This window comes from Melozone crissalis, unplaced genomic scaffold (genome assembly GCF_028551555.1).
Source record: "Melozone crissalis strain CALT ecotype California unplaced genomic scaffold, PUWL_Pcris_2 ptg000017l_1, whole genome shotgun sequence".
Classification (NCBI taxonomy): Eukaryota; Metazoa; Chordata; class Aves; order Passeriformes; family Passerellidae; genus Melozone; species Melozone crissalis.
The window spans coordinates 4635228-4657659 of NW_026535795.1; the positions used below are offsets into that span (position 1 = coordinate 4635228).

General features: G+C 43.7%; 1 protein-coding gene across 1 annotated transcript in view; it reads right to left on the bottom strand.

The window, feature by feature from the left end:
* Positions 1 to 20737, bottom strand: part of TAF4 (TATA-box binding protein associated factor 4) — a 36679-nt gene extending 15942 nt beyond the window's left edge. The window contains exons 1-2 of the mRNA XM_054274499.1: positions 20422 to 20737; positions 17405 to 18493 (exon numbers count right to left, since the gene is read on the bottom strand). Coding sequence (XP_054130474.1) covers positions 17405 to 18493; positions 20422 to 20737 — 1405 coding nt within the window. The remainder of the gene's footprint in view (positions 1 to 17404; positions 18494 to 20421) is intronic.
* Positions 20738 to 22432: the final 1695 nt, after the last annotated feature.

Genomic DNA, 22432 nt, shown 5'->3' on the forward strand with positions numbered 1-22432 from the left:
GGCAAGATGCCTGTTAGTTTGTCTTTAAGAGGGGAAGAAAAATAATCAAACCTAGGCTTCACCATCAACAGCAACACAATTGTCTAAGTTCTAAATTAATTTCCCATAACCAATTTAGTAATGAAAGTGGCTATAAAATCATAATCTCTCTCATGTGCATCAGCAACAGACTGCACTGTGCCATGTTACACCCCAAATGAAAAATAAAACAGAGAGGGAAATGAGGAAGTCATTCCCTGCTCAGTCACTCAGATCAATACACTTAACCCCACTGGGTAGCTGTAGGGAAGCAGAATTTAACAGGCAGAATTTCAGATGTGATTCTCTCTTCCTTGAAGGCACAAACAGGATCTGGACAACATGAACTGTGTGCCAACAGCTCCTTCATTCAGCTTGCCTCACTCGCTCCCCGAGAGCCTCAGGACCTCATCAGCTCTGGAAAAGCCACCTAAGGAAACAAACTGGGCACTCAAAAGGAGTTGGCTTTTCTGAGCAGCTACAGGAAGAACCTTCACCATGAAAATCAAGAGGCACTAGTGAAATCAGAAAGTTTTTCTTAAGTGTTGTTCAGTGAATCAAAAGCCCATACACACTCCCCAACAGTATCTGGAGATGTGGTCTATTGCATTTCAGAGCATGACTACTTCAAAAGAATCAAGCTTTTATTTGCTTTTCTATTCTGGTGAAGTGCTGAAATATTTACAGACAACGCCTTAAACAGTTTTTTTGGACAGTTTTACAAGTAAACTGCAAAAATTCATATACTGATTTCTACAAAAATGAGTTCAAAAGAAAAGCCTTTGTTGATTTGCCCCTAATTTTTTCCTTACACTCTCTACATTAACTCTCTTTTAATGAAGAAGAGTCACACAGAGATGTTAAACTATTTACATCCAAAATGTGACTTTCCATCACAACTTACTTAAAAGTGTTAAGGTGGGACCCACAAAGTGCCATGGACAAGTGTTATATCTAGAAACAAATATCCTCAAAGTGTTTTTCTGTAGGAAAGGAAGAGGGGGAGAAACTTATTTATTATCCTGCAGACTGTAGAAGTAAATACTCTTTGTTTAGCTGTCAGGTCCAAAAAACTATTTTCCAAGCCATTCCAAAAAGTAAAGTTTCTTCTCCTGTAACTTATGTAGGGAGAAGTATTTACTTTAAAGCAGCAAAGGCACACACCACCACCACCTCCACCACATCTTAGAGACTTAAAGACCTTAACAGTGAACACAGAGCTTGATCCTCTAGGCTGCTCATTGGAACCATCACTACACTCTCAGCATCAGCCTAACACTGTGGGGAGGGGGATACTGACAAAGGACAGACAAACTGAACATTTTAAATACTACAGAATGACCTGCTACTACATCAACCTCACTCCTGCACCAAAAGAACCTGGCATCCTCTTCAATGTGCAAATATAAAATCTTGGGAAATGAACTCACACTGCCCATTTTTGTCATCCCTTATAATGATCACTTGAAGCAGCTAAATGCTGAATCAGTTAAAATCTTCAATATTACTATAAACTAAATCGTCAGTACAGTCTTATTAGAAGAGCTATTTTCAAGTCAACATCAAATATTAAGGCTTTTTGAGTACTTATTTAGTTTCTAGCAGCTGAAAAGGCCCCATGCAACTCCCTATGCCCGAGCTTTCAGGAGTCTTTAATGCCACAGAACTACACTGACACCCCACAACAAACCCTTTTGCCTAAAATTCACCAGTTTGGGAGCTCCCTAAGGTATCCTAAAGTTAATGTGTCATCCGAATTCTTCAAAGAGTTATGTGTTTTTTCCTTACAGAAGCAACATGAGAAATACTAAGCCTAGTTTTGGATGAGGGGATGTGTTGAAACTTCTTTCTCAGTGTAAAAGTGACTGAAGTTATTGGAAAGCACCAAGCCAAAGCAGCTCCCCTGCAGATGAGACTTTTATGACATCAGGCAGTGGCCCAGAGCTCTGTGATACCTGTTCCTGTCTCCAGCTCAGCAATGTGTCTGCATCACACACCAGTATGGTCAGCTTACTGCTTTGCACCCCAAAATATGAATGAGGACAGAGAAAAGATGGGAAATAACCACAAAGTGAAGGTTCAAAACCCCTGAAGTGCAAGCACAACATCTGAACAATGAAACATTCTCCCTGAGCTACATGCAAAATTAGAACATGCCTACACATTAACATAGCACAACTGCTCAAACAGACAGTTGAAAAGCATATTAATGTGAGCTTTAGAAAACATATCAAGAAAGTTCAATTTTTGGCAGCAGACAGACAAAACAATCATTTGTAATTCAAACCCTGACTCTAAGCACTACCCTGTTAGATTTCTAACTCCAGGAAGTCTGAAGTACTTCTTTCAAGTATTGAAGTCATAATAAAAAAGTAACTCATACAAAGCCACATTTATATCTGTTGTCATTTAAATAGTTCTTTCATTCCCACTCAAATTTGATACACAGTTATTTTTAATTTATATAGTTTCTAACATGTCATTAAGTCAGCCTCTACCACTGATAAATTCCTGTACACACAGGCTACACACAAACATAAAGACAGTTACTACCATCTGCATAATCTTTAATCACAGTATGATGATATGAGACATTTTACTGCTTGGAATGTTAGCTTGCTGGTGGCTGGGTGACTTTGGAAAAGGTGTAAAAATTCAGAATGTGGTGAACTTGAAATTTGTGTGCAGAAATTCTCCAGTACTACAGTGTGCAGGCAAGGAACACAAAACACCCCTCCAGCTTGATGGGATTCTTTAAAAAGGGAGATGGAGCTGCTCTCTGAGCTTCTGTCCCTACAGTCCAGCTACAAACTCTTTTCCAAGCCAGTTAGCTAAAAAAGGAACTCACTAACCCAAAACTATACCCAAGCTGGCTTTAAGTGGATTTTCAGTGAAGTTCAGAGGGGTCATTGGAGATAACTTGATTATGAATTAAAAACAGAAGTCCCATTTATCTCCTACTTCTAAACAAAATCACTGTAGGAGTGTAACACCCCTCTCCCCATCCATCCATGAATCTCAGTTAACAATTCATGACAATGAAGAACAGGAAGGGCTGACAGCCACATGTGGGGAAAAAGGAATTTCTTTCCAAAACTGACATTTTAAATATTTAAACACAGGTAAGTATCATAACCTCAATTCCAATGCATAAGGCTGCAAATGCTGAATGAAGCAGGTCAGAACTGACTACCAGGTACCAGAATTCAGCTAGAATTGTGTAACTTATCTCACTGTTTCAATTAAATTCAGCAACATATTTAAAGATGGAAAACATCTTTCTGTTTTATCAACCAGGTTTTTGTTCCTGGATTAATGGATTTATTACTGCTTGAGATCAAACAGCTAATCAACATCCCTGGAAACATTCAATTAGAAAAAGGTGACAATGAAACCTGGCCATTTTAAATATCTTTCTGCCTTCTTTTTCCTAGAAAGTCTGATCACGTGTACTCTAAAATCATATTCACTATTAAAAATGTATACATTCAAGAATTATTTCCAAGTCTCTCATTAAAAAACTAATTAAAATTAAAATTAATTACCATTTTTGTTAGAAGTTAGATGCTTAAGAGAATCCTGAAAGAGGCTCATATTTGAGTTTGAATTAAACAATTCATCATGGCTCCAAATGAAGGATTAACAAACTTAGTTGGGTATTTCTGATGCCAGAGTTGTGCTCCTGACCAATGCAATGGTGATCCCACATGTTCTTGCAGTGAAGATCAATCCTGTTTACAATGTTCAGGATGGAAAATGCCATCATTATGTGATGTAGCTGCATGATTCTGCAGGGTCATCTTTGCCTCTTGCTTATTTGTAATTCCATTTGCTAATGACATTTCCATTTATAAAGTGCTGTGCTTTGGGGTTTTTTCTTTGTTAGTGTTTTTTCAATTAATAAAATGTGTAAAATCATGCTCTGGAATAAAAAGTGAAGAGTTCTGGCCATTGGACATATCAGTAAAACACAAATCAGACTTTTTTTTTCTAATACTTCCCTCTTCCTTCTTTCTTTGAAACATGGTTTGGCTTAACAAAGACTAAAGAAAAAAATTAACAGAATGATAAGGAAGACTAATAATATATTTTGTAGCCTTTGCACACCATTCTGAGTATCTGTGTAATTTCACACACATACTACTTGCTTACTAAAGAACCCCTACATCCAGAAAACAAACTAAAACAGTTTCCTGATTTGTTACCAGTTTTTACTGGTAGATCTTGATTAGTAATATTTATAGGAGCTGGACTTTCCAGTGAGGGAGATAAAACCACCTGCAGACACAGCAGCACCTTCAGATCAGTGTTCTGAGGAAGTGCAGCAGTGTCACCTCCGACAGCCACACCCAGCAGGAGGCCACTCCAACAGCAGCATGTCCCAGTGTCACCTCCAGGGTAATGCTCCATAGCCCAGCGTCACCTCCAGGGTAATGCTCCATAGCCCAGCGTCACCTCCAGGGTAATGCTCCATGTCCCAGTGTCACCTCCAGGGTAATGCTCCATAGCCCAGTGTCACCTCCAGGGTAATGCTCCATGTCCCAGTGTCACCTCCAGGGTAATGCTCCATAGCCCAGCGTCACCTCCAGGGTAATGCTCCATAGCCCAGCGTCACCTCCAGGGTAATGCTCCATGTCCCAGTGTCACCTCCAGAGTAACACTCCATGTCCCAGTGTCACCTCCAGGGTAACACTCCATATCCCACTGTCACCTCCAAGGTAATGCTCCATATCCCAGTGTCACCTCCAGGATAACACTCCATATCCCACTGTCACCTCCAAGGTAACACTCCATATCCCAGTGTCACCTCCAGGGTAATGTTCCATGTCCCAGTGTCACCTCCAGGGTAACGCTCCATGTCCCAGTGTCACCTCCAGGATAGCTCCATGTCCCAGTGTCACCTCCAGGGTAACACTCCATGTTCTCAGTGTCACCTCCAGGGTAACACTCCATATCCCAGTGTCACCTCTCAGGATAGCTCCATGTCCCAGTGTCACCTCCAGGGTAACACTCCATATCCCAGTGTCACCTCCAGGATAACACTCCATATCCCAGTGTCACCTCCAGGATAACACTCCATATCCCAGTGTCACCTTCAGGGTAATGCTCCATATCCCAGTGTCACCCCTCCATGTCTCAGGGACTCCACCCCTACCATGGGGGACACACTGAGGGACTCCCTCTCACCAGAGGGCACAGCAAGGTGTGCTTGTGCTTCTCCCAGGGCTTGGCAGTGTACAAGGACCAAACTCCCACCTGTGACATACAAACCCTACACAGGACCCTGGTCCCCAGTGACATCATCTGTCACCATCTGATCCCAAGTGACATTATCTCTCTTTCTGATGCACACACTCAACAGAAGAACAGAAGGTTCAAGCTTACAGATATTGCTTGTTACCCACCATGTAGTTCATGGTTAATCCAGATCAAGTCAGAACCATCACTGATCTAGACTTTGAATAAGTTGTTTTTTTCTGAGACATAACAGAAGAATTAATGGATGTATGATCTTGAAAGTGCATGGAGAATATCCTTTCCTAGCCTCCTGAGGATATTCTCTTCCTAAAGTAAAAAGATAACTATAAACTTCCCAAGAAAAAACAATTGGGGTCAGGGAACAAAGAATTAATAGGCACACATGCTGGTGTTCAGAATGTCCAAGCCTGAAAGAATAACCAGAGGACTGATACTTCTGGTGTAGAAAACCAAAAATCCCTACAAACATCTCTAGAAAAGGAGGTTATTGATCATACAATGCACTGACACCTGACAAACCTTCAAATCCTAACTAGATCTGCCAGGGAAGTTCACTGAGAGGTTATCTTCACGTCAAAGCCCTTTGGGCCTTAAGCTCTTGAGCACACACTCATTTGTGGCAAGATGCTGCAAACATTTGACATGGCAGAAAAATCTGACAGTAATCCTAAGTGGGCTGTGCCATATTAGCAGGAGAAAGCTTTAGGAGAGAATCCTTTTGGTATTGTCAGAAGAGATTCTGTTGCAGAAAAGAGAAAGTGAATGTGTGTGCAAGGTTATGCAAGTTATCACACATACCACAAAAACCATCCAAAACCAAGGGGCTGAGTCCATGCTGTAACTGATTGGATCAGGTTACACAGAAACCCACAATGACAAAATCCTTATAAAAGGACAAAGTTTTTAAGATTTTTCCAATACAAAAATGCTGGAATACCAGAGTGAGAGCTGGAGAAAAAGACAGTTGCCAATACAAGCTGCAGGAAGAGCTTCCAGAATAAGTGCTACATGTGACAGGGTTCCTTACTGCAGAAAAGGGAAAGAGAACCTGGTACTGACATCAATGCTGTCCAACAATCCACCATTCCTCCTCTTCCAGTAACTGATCCACCTGCAAAACTCCCACTCTACAGGAATGAAAGCCCAAGGAAAGCAGAAAGAACCTACTGAAGTCTACAAGTCCACTGCAGCTCTGTGAAAATCTGGGTCATTAAGGAAACCTTCCCTAACAACAGACAGTTTGTAGCAGATTTAGAATTATTTACACACATTAAAGAGCAGCCTCTGTAACAAACCAGATGAGTAGCAGCTCATGAAGGACCATCTACACACCAACCCATGAGAAACAGGGATTACAAATCAAGACAGGTAGAACAGAACTGTAAATGGTAACAGAAGTGCAGATTAGATGTTATTGAAGACACACTACTTTGTACTTGAGGAGAAATGGGCACCACTGTTAAGTATAAATTAGATACACTTCAGTTTAGGTACTTGGAACCTCAGGAGACCTGTGCTGCACAAATTCAGAAAAAATCCTACTTGAACTTTCTTGCCAAAGCCTTTGGCCTCATCAGCAATCTGAGCTTTCAAGTTTCATCAACAAACATAGTTGTTCTGTGATTTCTAGAAAGACACCTTAGCTCCACAAGGATGAGCACAGTGCCTAAGGAGAAGTCTCCACAGTGCAGGGATCAGGAGGTATCAGAAATGACCCCATGACCATGTGAGACTGCAGCTGCTCCAGAAAACTGCCAGGCAGTGACAGAGCTGTCCAGCACACAGCACAAACCTGTGCCAATGCCCTCATGCCTTGCTCCAGGGCAATGGGCACCCCAAAGCTGGGAGGATGAGGTTCTGCACACAGCTGTGCTGAGCACACAGCACATCCTGTGCCCAAGGAAAGGGACCTGTTAAATGGTCAGCACCTGCTGCATTCAAGGTGTGCTACAACTCACCATGAAAAAAACATGGCATGATTGTCAGGTAATGCTTCAGAGCACCTCTAATATAAAATACTTGGAGTTTTTCCCAACAGGCACTGAAGACTGGCATGGCACAGAGTTCTAGACAAGAACTACAAAAGCAAATTCCATTTCCTTTTCAACTCATGTCACTCTGGAGTAAAGGAGAATTCTACCCAGACACAGCACCTAAAAGTTAAGATACAACCTACAACAGCAGCACTGCACTGTTGGCTACCACTGCTCTATCCAACCTGCACACACAGGTTCCAACCAGCCATTATGGTCTCAGCAACATCAATTCTTCAACAGCTGATTTATGATTGTTGTCAACACAGGTGAAAGATACGTTTGCAAATATCCTCAAGAATCCTGCATTTTCTACAGACCAAGTACAAAAGTTCACATTATGAAAAACTGCTTGTTTTTTCTTACAGAAGAGTCAATAGACAAAAAAATTCGATTTAATTTTAAAAGCTTTTGCTTACTCGTCCATGCAAGAGTTCTGTTTCAAACAACACAACTGAACTGTCTAAAACTGTACTGTCTAAAAGGTAAAGAAGTGAATCATTTGTAAAGTATTGATTCACAGACCTTTTAAGAATATAGTTAAAGGGATAATGTCATGTTGGAATGCCAAAAAGACACTGCATTTAAGAGTGATCCCATATGTAAAAAATCTTACCTGCTCATTTGAAGAGGTGTGTAAGAATTGTTCTGGAAAATGCATCATTTTATATAGCAACAATTGACAAATGCTTCAACAACAATGCGATTTGCAACTATTTTGACTTCTCTGGAAAGCTAAATTCCTTGAAAGTGTGTTAACATTCCTTTCTAGTCAAGGATACAAAGCTAGAACACCAGAGTGCTCTGTCAAATTGCAACCCAATCATCACACAAATCTGTCTGATGTCGAAACAGCTCTAAGAAAAACACTATCAAGAGCTAAACCAATTGCTTTAATTATTGATCTCCAAGCAATTCAGATGCAGCTCTGCCATTAATTTCAATATACTTAGATCAAACAACAAAGCAATTATACCAAAATCAGATTTGGGTTTGAGACAGGAAGACACAAAATAAAGTGTCACTAATTCTTTACATCTGATATTTTAAATAGGAGGTTTTAAAACTCAACCTGTCTTTATTTGTGACAGTTTGTTTGCACCAAGGTGTGTCAACATTAGTGCTGCTCAAGCACCTGAAGAAATGGGAAGGCTGAGTTAGTTTGCATTTATTACCAGAGTCTGCACAGAAATACTGAATGAGGAGTAATGCTTTAAATCACTGCTTTGAATGCAACAGCCTAAAACAACTAAGTCCATGAGAAGCCACCAAGAACAAATTTCTTTTAATTTGTCCCCACTGTGAATGCCCTACTCGAGGTATAGACTCTCTGTAATTTTAGCTGATGCCACCTTTCCAGCTGAAGCTGTGGAGACCCAGAGCTGGACAATTCCACTGACTGACAGCTCCCCAGGGCAGCCTCAGCACAAACATTCCCTCCACATCCTCCTCTGGGAATTCAAGCCTCTCTCACTGCCCATACAGAATTCTTCTGCTTTGAGAATATGCCAAACACTACACCTGCAAGTTCAATACAAACCATCAACAGGGACATGATATTACATGCCATTTGGCTGATAGCAACATTTATTAAGTAGCTCTGCTTTTGCAGTTAGTCTGAACACAGAAGGAGAATTATTTTCACACCTGTAAGCTTGAATTCAGAATGCTTTTCAACAAAATCAGGTTTCGTTTTGATTTTTACTCACCATCAAATGCACAGTCCTGAGTAATGACTAAGCTTAATGACTGGGTATGACTAACACTTATAAATAATTAGTGCCTTTCTCCCCCTCCCCCATGGAGGACAGGCAAGGAAAGAAAATCAAATGATACCCTGGTAAAAAAGGAAGGAAGAAAGGAACTGAGAGGTTGATCTCAATGCATGAACACTTGTATATTCTTCCAATCCACCCTTAAAACCACTGCAAACACCGCTGCACATGTGTCTGTTAAAAACTAATAACTCCTCATGCTTGCCTTTAACTTCCACACAGCTCAGTCACTGTCAGCCTCCCTCCAGACCTCTTCTCCCCCACTATCCCCCCACAAACACCCTTCTGCTCCCCTCCATGGACTCTATGGCCACAGGTGCTGCAATCGCCCAGTGCTGCTCCTTGGAGCTGGCACTTGTGACTCATGAGAGCACGACTGGTCCCACTGGCCACACCACGACTCAAAAAGCACCTGATGTTACTGCACTGGGAGAGAGGCTCTGAATGGAGCCCTCCCTTAGAGAAATGTTTGATTCATAAACTGCAGGAAGGTGTGCAGACAGCTGAGCACAGCCTTGCTGCCCCCCACACCCTCTCAGAAAGACTCCAGCATAGCACCACACCTCATTGCTTGGCTTTTGTTTATACTCTGATATCTGGAGCACACATTTTTCAACTGCACTGGTTGTCAGCACAGTCTATCCAGCACGTGCTTTATTCTGCACAAAAGCACTGTGATAGCTTTTAACAGTTCAACTACTCTCAGAAGCATATATTAATCAGGTTATAATCATAAGTTAGACCATTTTTACAAGAGAGGCTTACTCAATTCAATACAAATCTTAGGACAGTCATGTCAGTCATGTAAAATAATATTACACACTGCTGTGAGTTTTATGCTATTCCTTGTCTAGGTGCTGGGTATGTGTTACTGAAAAATACATTTTAGTAAGGCATTTTAAGGGAAAAAGCAACAAAATTAAGATACATAACATTCATAAGTTACAAGTCAAATTTATAAACAGAGATCTACCATGGCGAAAAGTTACTTAATTTTCATCAATATTCTTTTCCAAATCCCACAAAAAGAGCTTGGTATCAAACTGGATCTTGCACTAAATTCTCTACAAATACAAGTAAAAGCACCATCCCTATTTAACCTATTTTATAACACATTTTGCTGAGCATCAACCTTCGATGTTCAAAGTGCAACTTTCTGATTACTGGTAATCTAAGCACAGAAACCCATAATTTTAAAATGTTATTTTGAGTCTGACAACAGTTACAGTCCCAAAGATCTGATATATTTATACAACACCTTAAGACAGCTTTACTGAGGTGCTGAACAGCTCTCACTGCAGGTGTATCAATTCCTTATAATTATCACCTCTCTCTTGAGTACTGATACATCTATACCATTATCCAGTGACAAAAATCAACATTTTGTTCTCACAAAAAATACTCTGTATTTTAAAAAACCCTTAAAGGCACACATAAGACCTCAAGGACAATTATTATCTTTTACATTAAATTTTATGCTAAAGACACCTGAAGAGAATTACTCCAAGAGAGGAGGGTTTGTGGTAAAAAACTGGCTCTCAGTTGAGACACCTTCACCTCCAGAAGACAACAAGCATTTCCAGGAAGAAATTCCCACAGAATAGAACTGGTGTAAAAATTTCCAGAGTAAGCTCAGGTAAAACTGTCCTAGAAGGTTTAAAACAAACAAAAAGCTCTATTCATGTGTCTATGGCAAAAAAAAAAAAACCAAAAAAAACCTCATTTAATCTGAAATATGGATGATCACTTAATCTTTACACCTGTTTAATTACAACCTGTACACAGAGCAGGCTGTATCAGCAATTTTGCTTCTCTTACAAGGAAGCAGATCCAAGAGAGCTGATACAATTATTTGCACACAGGAACAGACCTGTGGCTGTGCAAAGAAAAAGCCCTTTGTCACCTGGGAGCAACACTCTCTCCCTAGCTTGGCCTTCCCTCACCCAGAGCTTTGGGGCGCATAACACACCTGAAATAACTTTATTATTTTAGTCCTTTAACCAGGATTAAATCCTCCTCTCTGTCATTGTGACAGATACAGGTGTTTCTCCTCAGTTATGAGAAACTCTATTTTCAAAATTCTACCTCTCCAAACCTTCTTTCACAAGAGATAATGTGCCTAACAAAGCTAAACTTGCTAGCAGTCTTCCAATTAGCAAAAGCCTTTTTTCCTTACATGAAGCAATGGTAACAAATTCAAGGAGAAGTTTCAGACAGATGAATGGAGTTACAAACATTCATAAAGTTTCAACACAAACAATAATCTTGACAAGAGTAGCTATTTTAAGGTAAAAATAATGATTTTGAATATTTCTGACCAAAACCAAAATGAACATAGTAACAAAAAATGTTTAATGTGTTAAGTGACTTCTATGTCCAGTTTCTTCTGAGCAGAGTCAGTATTGATCACACAGTTTTTACACAAAGCAACCTTTCCACACACCTGCACTTTCTCTTTCCTTGAACCCAGATAGTTTAAATATCAGTATTTTCATTTGTGTTCTAGAACTACTTCATAAAATTTTTTTAAATTATATTTACATATCATTTCTCAAAACAGAGAAGACAGAGTAAGAGTTCTCATACACCAAAATACTTCATTTGAAGATTTTGTGATGTAATTTGTCTCCTATCAGTGGCCCAAACTCATGCATTTTCACCTCACTTTGCTAACAGGGCTGCAGCATTCTCTGTTAGTAAGGGATTCAAGTCCTGGGTAACATTCAAATTTGTGGTCCTCAAACCAAGAAGGTTTCACAAGCAACCTGCTTAAATTTCCAGAGATGGAAAACATGTAACTTCTTGCAGAGTGCAAAACACTTCAAGAGAAATAAATCACTTCTGGTTATTGACCAATAACCTTTACCACAAGCTTAGTGATACCCAAACCCCCAGAAGATCACAATTTGAAGATCATACAGACATATCCATCCATACACTTCCTGTTGGGAACAATATTTTCCATAACAGAACTGAACAATATATAATCAGAGTTAACAGCTTTCACAGCTTAACAGAATCACAATTACAGTCCCATTAGATCCCATCCCTTAACGACACAATGTTATCAGATGTGCACAACACCAAGACACTGTTTCTAACAGAACCAGAAACCCCAACTGCACAGCCCTCTGAGGCTCCTTGGGGTACAAAGCCAAGCACTCAGGAGTCCTCAGTTATGGAAGGTGCAATGTGAACAAACACAACTCTCAGTCTGGTGACATATGGCAGATCTGATGTAGCAGACTCCAAATAAAGCAGAATGTTCCTTTTGCTGATGGATGATTTGAACATAAAATCCACCCTGCACCCAGAAGACTTCTGCAGAAGAGATCCATGGTCATCTTCCAGAAAGACAGATACTGCTTTACAAGCCAAGTACAGGACTCCCAAGCTCTAATCCTGGCAAAATATTGATTCCTGCATGGCCTTGGGCAAGTCAGAACTTCTCTAACTTGCTCTTTCCCCCAGCTCTAAAGCAGAGTTTATACTACTTCATTTACCAGCCACACAGGCAGGTTGCAAGGATTAAAACATTTTGTAAAATGCTTTGCAAGTAAAACATACTGGAAGTTCTCTAAGAAACCTCCATTGTCATGGTGCAGTGCAGACATTATTTTTAACAAAATCAAGCCATGCCAACACACTTAACAGGCATAATATTGGCAGCACATGCAACATACAGGGAACTGTAATGAGGATATGTTTGAACTCGCTTATAGTCAGTGAGAAATAGAAACAACCACATTCCACTACTTCATAGTATTTCCCCTGGTCCTTTCTGTGGTCCTTATTTTATGGGGTTCTGATGATTTCCTCATCTATCCACATCCTAATTCCTTCAGGGAGTGCTCAGGTACATGTTTCAAGTACAAAGCAACACAAAGAATGAGGCACTCGGTATGAAAAAGTTACATAAATTGCTTGCTTTGATTCTTCTCAGCTGCCACCCTTCTCCAATTTTATACATTCTCCTTTGCCCAACCACCTACTACCCCAACTCCCAACTGAAGGAAACGGAATTACTCCTGCAGAAGTTATTTTTCAGTTACTCCAGCTCCCCAAAGTACAACTGCTCAAGTCAGAAGGACTTAAATTATGTGTTCAGGCAGTTTTCCCATCCTAAAGCCACCATAACCATGGCCTGAGTGAGAATCCTTCTTGGATAGGATTCACAAGCTAAAAACCAATATGTTTCTACAACAAAAGGTCAAATTTAATACCAAATGAAGTTTTGAGCCTCTAAGGCCATGAGGAAACCCTTGGGTGTGCACATTCATGTTGTCCATCTCCCAGGATGTGCAGATGCAGAGCCCTGATGCTCCTTCAGGAATCCTTTGCTCCTGGGAAGCATCAATGCTGAGTTTTACCCACTGCTGGAGTTCAGAACTCTGGAACACCCCACTGTTCAAGGGGCTCTTTAACAGCAGTTTCTCATCTATAAAAGGCCCATCCTGCCCTCACCACAGAAAAGGCACATGAGATGCCCTTCAGAAAGAAAGCAACAAAGAAATCTGTAGTCTCATCCCCTACCATCAGCTACTGGCAGATCCAAGTGAGTTTTGGGAAAGCAATAAAGAAGTTTTATTTTTAGATACAAGGCAAAACAATTCTCTTCTACAACAGCTGCAGAACTGCACCACTGCTAGTGGGAAGACTGGTCATGACTGTAGAAGCAAAAACAAACCCATGATGACATCCCATCCCATTTGCTATCTTCAAACAGGACCACATGTCACCAAACCATATTTAATCAGGAAAATACCAGTCTTTATGATCTAGCCACCAAATTTTCATAACTACTAACAGTCATTCAGAAGGTAAAAGAAAAGAGAGGGACAGAGGGAAGTGAAAGTTTCTAGATTTCAATTCACCTAAGCTAGTGGAGAAAACTGGTCAGACCTACCTGCTCTATGCTACTCTCACTGCATGCATTCAGCACTCACCAATCTGCTCCTTTCTCTAAGCAGATAACTTAAAAATTTATTATGAGGTGTTTGTACATAAAGGAGAAGACAGTAGCAACACAAATTTGCAAGAAGAGAAATCAAATCTTTGAACCCCAAGCTGACAGCAGTGCTAGGTAAGCATAAACTCACACATGCTGGGCCTGTACTACAGCACTGCTGGACAAGATGGGGTTTTTAAAAATTATTTTAAAGTACCCAAGTTTTGCCAGCTTACAAGGCGATCCTACCCTGTGTCAGCAATGACCTCTAAACACTTTACACACTCTTACAATGCAAAACATAAATTTTAGTGCATAATCCCAGTTATACTTTTCTGAGCACCTCTAACCATGGAACACAGACTTACCACTTTTCACTGATTTTCTACCTCTTACCATATGATTGCACATAACACATCTCTCATTACTGAAGTACTCAGAAACAACGAGCTTCATTCAATTTATTTCCAGTCAGTTTCAGCAGTGTTGCATCCTTAAGGCAGCATTGTGTAAACTTTTGTTCCTACCCCCTTACAAAATTATTTCACAGTTTTTCCATCTCTTTTCTAAGAGGGTGTGAATAAGGTTATTTTGGGAGCATCATTACCCAAATCTGTCCAACTGGAGCACAAAGACCCAAACACAGGATCCTGAAGAAAAGACTAAGGACAACAATCCCCTTCCTCAAAGATGCCAAAGTGGAAAACCATCATTAATACACAGATACAATAGCTCAGCTCCTTGGAGAAGAAATACACCAAAATCCAGTAAGGTCACAACAATTATGGCCCACTGGCTCTTCAAACATCTCCAATTTGCTCAGTCAAGGTTTGCTGCACAATTGCCTTGATGCAATACAAAGCATTATTCTAATAGTAATATATTTTAAACACCATTGATGGAGTTTATTTTCCACACAGTCTTTCAAAGAAAACCTTGTAAGGTTTCTAATTTTCAAGTCCCAGCTTTTAACTCCTGCTGACATTTTACATTCTGCTTTCCATACATGTGACACTGTAACTGTACTTTGGAGAGCTAGAAACAGTAATTCTGGATAAGAAAATAACAGTAAAACATGTGCTGTCATGGTCAAACCCTCCATCAGAATTTTCTAAGTGTTTATAATTCTTGGTGTAAAAAGCTGTGTGTGCGCAGTGTATGATTTCAAACTGCTTCAAGCACTGTCACAGAAACTTTTACTAGCACACACTATTAACTTTTAGAAACAAACTTGTGAATGCAAATTCAATGAATGCAGGAGGTGCAGAGCACACAGGCACTGCAGCTGCAGCTTCACAGCACCAAAAACCTGTATTTAAAACACAATCTCACAAGCACAGCCACCTATTCTCCTTTCACTATGAGTGTACTGCAGAGGTGCTTGGCTGTGAGAGATGTTTGGAAGAGCCCAGCACCCACCAATTCTTAAGATTTTGAAAGAGATGGTTTTTGCAAGGCATTCTCAATGCTGGTTACTTTTGCAAAGTATAAAAAACAAACTAAAGCAATGTAAAGGAAAAATAATCAGATCCGCTAAAAAAATATATTTTTCAATATCAAGCCTGTCTTATCATGCAAGAACTCAGCTTCCAACCTCTATGTATCCAGTCATTTATACTTGCTTATTTTACATCATGCTTATTCTTTTGAAGTCATAAATATTTCTTTAAGTGTAGGACAGAAAAGAAAAAGCTTTATAAAAATCCAAGTTCTTAGAACCTGTATTGTTTTACTTTGATCTATCAAGAATCCCAAAGGAATAATTTATGGTCCAATTTTGCTTAAGGACTGGCAATGCTGCTTCCAAGAGTAACACATTTCAGGATGCTGTGGCAGTCTGGAAACATCAGCTACCTGGAAAAAGGTCCCACTGGATTCCACTCTAGTATTTTCCCTCATAATCAGGTTTATAATGCAGTATTAACAAAAAATGTAGGTATGAATGGCACTAGACTAAACTGGATCAATCCTTTGATACAATATGGCAATAAATAAAATAAGGCTTTTCCAACCTATCAATTTACAGGCTTCAAATCAAGCACCACAATTTCAAGACCTGAATTTTACTGCTATTCTTTAAATTAGCAACATGTCATTCAAATTACTCATATATGGAATAATCTTTTACAGGAAAAAAAAAGAGGAATATTTATACCAGCTAGTACTTGGATACACAGAATGTTTGACAGACTTCATCAAACTACATGGCATCACATAGCACAGAGAGCATATCACACAAAAACACAGAGTTTAGTAACACAGCACATAATTCCTGATCTACTTTATGTGACAGGTGCATTGCTCTGAGGCTGGTCAGGAGTTCCAGGAGATGTATTTTACTAAGACCACTTGCATTTTACTAAGAGCACTTGCATTTTACTAAGACCACCTACTAAAACCACCACAATTTCATTCAGTCTTAGTAGCAAAATTCAATTAGCTGTTCTTTGCATACTGCCCTGAAAACAGTGAGCACTAAGAATACAGCCCTTGTGTGTATTATTATGAAGCAGTGTGTAGGTTCACACAAGTATTTGCAGTTAAAAATCAAAGTGGATACAAGCATCAAACCTGATTCAAGGAAAACAGCAAATACATAACATTAAATTTCCAAATCTGGGATATTTAAGGAGGGACAGAACAATTCTGAGCAAATAAATGCTTCTCATCCTGCTTTTCACACATCCATTGAGTTCAGGACTAGATTCCTTGTCCAGAGATGCTCAGCACTAAGCATGAGACTAGCTACTACAAAAGCTGCAGCCCTAGACACAACAGGGTGAGGTAAGGACATAGGAAGTCTGTCTTTTGTATCAGAATGCCAGTGACTAAAAAGATGATCATAAGCTTCAAATCTGTGAGTTTTTAAGTCAGACTTTGAAGGTATTTAAAGCCAAAGTAAGCAGTTTTCATGTGTTGTATCTGCTGCTTCTCTGTTCATGAGAGCTCTGTGGTACTGGGGGCATGCAGGGACAGGAGGGAGCCAAGCAGCACATAAAGGTTACAAACTGACAAAACCACCTGAAAATTCAAAATGTCTGTCGTGCTAACGAAATAACAACATTTCATTAGATAATGTTCCATTGTCACACTTTGGCAGTTTGCAGCTTCATCTACACTCCCATTGGAACAAAGATACCAGGTAGAATTATTTTCAATTGCTGCTGAAAAGACTTTCTGGTCACCCAAAATCTGACACTAAGTAGTGGAATGCTACTATGCTACTACTACTCAACACCAGACCATTCTCATTGTTACAGGTCATGCCTTTCCACAATTCACAACTCAATGGCACAGAATCTTACTTGGATTCCTTTCTCCCTGCAAGATATACACACTTCCAAAATAAAACCCCTCAATCTCTGACTTACCTGGTGGTAACTGAAAATTCTGAATGTTAGTCGGATTCTGAGGTGGCTGAGGCAAACGAGGTGCTAAAACTGTAGGAGTCAAAGTTGCTCTGATTCCACTGGTAGTTGGTGTTGGAGTCCTTGGCAGACTTTGTGCCACTGTATTGGCAGCGCCTTTAGCCATTCCTGTGGGGGTGCCAGGAGCTGCAGGAGGTATCCCACCAGGATTGGGAGCAACATTGGAGAGCCCAGCTTGCATAGTTTGCCCAATAATCATGTTACCCCCTGTAGTACTGGGCTGGCCAGCAGTAGCCAGCGTCTGCTGTTGGGACACTGCCTGCACTATAGTTTTAGGAGACTCAGATTTGATGACCTGCGAGGCAGGAGCCGCCGGCACACTGGAACCAGACTGGCTGTTCACAAGCGACGTCTGGAGGGAAACTCCAGATCCCACAGTGGCTGTGGCAACAGCAGGAAAACTCCCCACGCTGATGGTTGAATTGATCACAGTATTGCTCCCGTTCTGAGTGGCCACAGCAGCTGCAGCCACCGTGGGTCCTGCAGTGTGCATGGGGGGCCTCACCAGCGTCACCGTGGGCGCCCCGGCGCCGACGCTCGCGGGCGGCTGCGAGGAGATCACCGTGGGCGAGGAGGAGGACGCAGAGGACACAGCAGTGTTAAGGAAAGAAGTCTGGATGACAGTGTTAGAAGCTGAGGGTAAAACAGCATTGACAGCGTTTCCTTTCCCCACGGATCCGGGTCCATTGTTAACGAGAGGGGCGACGGCAGGTGCAGGAGCGGGGTTGGCAGTCACAGGAGTCCCAGAGAAAGCAGCACTTCCTGTGTGGTGAGAGTTCATCACCACGTTACTCCCATTCAAAGTCTGCACCGTCGTGGTCCCGATCTTGCCGTTCCTGGTGGACAAGGCAGTTGCCATGGTGCTGATAACCACCGATTTGCCCTGACTGAGGGTCCCTGGAGCAGCAGTGACTTCAGATCCTCCTGCTGCTGCAGTGGTGGTGCTGGTGCTCGTTGTGGTGGCTCCATCCAGAGCTGAAGTCTGGGACCTGGTGTTATGATTAATAACACCCCCCTGCACTCCTCCTGCCCCTGCAAAACAACAGCGAGGTTAAACAGAGCGAATGAGCAAGAAGAGAAATCCAGCAAAGACAGAATGTTCTCCCTTATCACCAGGTCTTCTCCATCTCCCAAGCTGCCTGCCTGGAGCCAGGAAAACAGGACAGAGTACAAACTGAACATGGCTTTGAATACGTTATCTTAAAGCCTCCAATATCCCACCAAAGACTGGCAGATCCAGTATTAATTGTAACGCCCCTGCTTTTGACACTACAGTTACAGAACAGGGAAAACAGATTTAATATGAACCAAGGGAAGTAAGAAGATAATCTAGGACCTCCTCCCCATTCTGGAGCCTGACATCCCATTTAGAAACAGGACTGCAACTGCAAGGGGGGAAATGGCCATGGAAAACACATTATTAAGACATATTCCCTATACCCAGCACACATTACTCTCTAATCCTGTCATCTCCTACAAAGTAAGTCAGTCAGATCAGGAGGCTCAACAACAGCAAAATATGAAAAGTGAAAGGAAAGAAAAACATCAGCCTGGCAAGATAAGGAGTACTGCAAGGCCTGGAGCAGGTTTCTAGAAGACCCCTCTTCCTCGTTACAGAATTTGTTCCAACGGATCTGAAGTTCCCACAGCCCGAGTTAAAAATAAATAAATAAAAAGCAAAGCTGGTTTTCAGAAGGGACAAGATGATGTAGCTTCTTGTCCTGAATAATCCTCATGCCCCTTGATAAGGCCTGGTGTTAGCACAAGTACAATCACACACAGTCCAGGTCCTGGCCCTAAGGAGACAGAAATGGGAAAAGAATAGTGACAGGCAGACACTGAGATGCACATTATAAGGGTCAAGGAGATCCTCCTAGAAGAGCTTCATCAATCATAACAGACGGTCTGTAGTATCTTCTTACACTTCAGCAAGACAAAATCAAAAATAAAAAAGGGGGGAGGGGAGGAATTGCAGAGAGATTCTGGGGAGACATTTCTTTCAATCACCCTGAAAAACAGCTTCCCTCCATTCCCACGTAGCGATCCCTCGGTCCCAGCCTTCACACTGCCCCCCTCCAAGGCTCACAAGACGAAGGGGGGAATATTCCCAGGCAGCTCCGGGGGTGGGAGAAGGCGCTGTGCAAGGTGGGGTGCTGTGGCCTGAATTCCCCCCCTTGCCGGGACCCGGCGTTGTGACTGCCCCCCCTTGAGGGCAGAGGAGGAATGGGAGGTCCCCGTGCCCCCTCCAAGCCCCTGGAACAAGGGAGGGGGTGCGGGGGGAATATCAAGGCAGGCAGATATGGGGGGGAAGCATTTTGAGGGACTTCCTCCCCTTGAAATCCCCCCTCGCTTCCTCCTCTACAGGAAATAGGTGTCATGATTAATAACACCCCCTTCCACTTCAGCAACAGCGAAGGGGGAGGGGAAGGAGCATTTACATAGACAGCTAAGGCGGCATTATCAAGAGGGAATCCCCCCCATAACCTCCACCCCTGGAAAGGGAAGGGGAGCAATCACAGGCGGCATGGGAGGCACAGCCATGACCAAGGGGGTGGGCTCTGCCTCCTTCAGTCCCCGAGATTAACAGAGCCCTTTTACACTCCGGCAACAAGGGCAGGAAAAGCAGAGGGGACCGGCAGAGTCACGGACGGGCACTGCCGGCTCCTTCTGCGGGGCGGCTGCCCCCACACATGATCCAACACCCTCGAGTAAGCACGGGCGAGGAGGGAAAATAAAGGGGAGGGAGCAGAGGCGCGGATACACACCGAGGGGGCATGATGAGGGGAGGCTCTCCCCCGTATGATCGATACCACCCTTTGCACTCCCGCTCCTGCCACAACGAGAAGGAGGAGAGAGGGAAAAGGGGGGAAAACAGTGAGGGAAGGAGGCAGCGGGAGCTGGGGAGTGGGGGGAGGGGAGGGCCCCTCTCCCTCAGAGCCCCCCACCCCTGCCCACGTTACCTGCTTTTGTGATCTCTGGGGCACTCAGTCCCATCTTGCTGCCGCTGCTGCTCTCTGTTTGGGCATTAGCATTGCCTCCTACTACTACTCCTCCAGGGCTGGGGCTAGGGCTGCTGCTGCTACTGCTGCTGCTCACAACATGGTTCCCCAGCAGCCCCCCAGCGGCCCTCAGGGGCTCCTGCGCCTTGTGGTGCTGGTGGTGGTGGCCGGAGGCCGCCAGCTGGGACTCCAGGGAGCCCACCAGGTCGCTCACCACCTTCTCATCCACCTCCGTGTTCAGGAAAACCTCATCCAGCAGATCCGAGCCCGCCGCCATCTTTTTTTCGGAGGGTTCCTGTGAGCGGCTCCCTCCTCCCCCCCCTCCCCTCTCACGGCTCCCTCCTCCCCCCGCCCCGCTCACACTCGGCCCCCCCGCCCAACAGCGCACGCGCGAGCGCCCGGCCCGCACATCACCGGCCGGGCAGGGATTCCGCCCGCCGCTGATTGGCCGGCGCCCGCGCTATAAAAGGCCGTGCAAATGGCTGCGAACGCTTAGTTGGGAGTCGGGCGGCGGCGGCGGCCCCCCGGCGGCCGCGGGCGGGCGGGGGCTGCGGCCCTTCGGTGCGGCCGCGCCGCGGCTGCGGGGGGTTCGGGAACCGCGCGGGGCGGCGGGGGCGGCCGCGGTCGCCGGCGGCTCTTTGTCTGCCTCGGCCCAAAATGGCTGCATGTTTTCCCTGCTGCTCTCTGCGTCCGGGTCTCCCCCGCCGGCGCGAGTCTGAAGGGCGCCCCGCACCTGTGCCAGCTGCGTGTAACTGATCCACCGGCGGGGCGGGCGGGGCACACGCCCAGCCCCGGGCGGGGGCAGCGGGCGAGGAGGAGCCCCCGCGCCTGCCTCCCTCCCGCCGCGGCTGGCGGGGCCAGCCGGGGGCTGCAGCCCCTCGGTGCGGCCGGGCCGCGGGGGCGGGCGCGGGGCGCGGTCTGACTCAGCACGGCCGGGGCCAGCTCCGGGAAAGCGCGCCCGGCCGCGAGCCCAGCGCCGGGAAGGGAAAAGGAAGACGAGAGAGAAGGGAGGCGGGGGGGAAAAGAGAGGGAGACGGCAATTTTGAACGGTCCAGTCGCAGCTGCGAGCCGGCACGGCGGGGCGATCCCCGCCCGTGTGTCAGCCCGCGTTACACCCCCGCCGCCGCTTAACCCTTGGGGGAGAGCCGCGCTCCGCAGCGGCGCTCGGCGGGGAGCGCGGCCCGGCCCGGCCGGCGCCGGCTGCAGGTGGACATGATCGCTTACAGAAGGCGCCTGCACTTTGACCTTGTTGTGCAACCATCATAAAGGAAGTAAATAACGTAAAAATACAACCCGCCTTTCAATAAATGAGCTCTTCTGCCAGGCGCTGTTTCCACAGAAAACTGTATTACCAGATGCAATTGAAACAATATTATCAGATGGTACAATTTATCTTTCACAGAACAGAATCATAGAATCATCAAGGTTGGAAGAGACCTTTAAGATCAAGTCCAACTGCACTGCCACTGTAACCCTTAAACCACTAAATCACATTTCCCAGCACCAGATCCAGATGCCTCTTAAACACCTCCAGGGGTGGTGACTCCACCACCTCTCTGGGCAACTTATTCCAATGCCTGATTTAACTTAACTTTCAAGTTTTAAAGGATAGCAAGCTTAAAATAGCACCTCTTATATCAGGATTTTAAAATAAGCTTTGCTGTTATGTTTTGGGAATGGGCAGCATTAGAGGCTGGAGCTCTGTTGTAGTGGGATGGGCTGAGCAGCTGCTGGTTGATGATTCTGGGGAATTGACTGGCCTGAAAGCTGCTGCCTGGAGGAACAAGTGCCATTTTTTATCTATGAAAAGAGAGCACTTTAAATATTTCCAAGTTTTCTGTACAAAGGGCTGCCCAGATGTGAGTGTCAACACTTCCCCCATCACACATTTGTGGTGATCACTTAACTTGTAATTAACGTGAATTAAATTGATCTGCTTGACAGTCGACCCCATGAGCAATGGGAACAATGC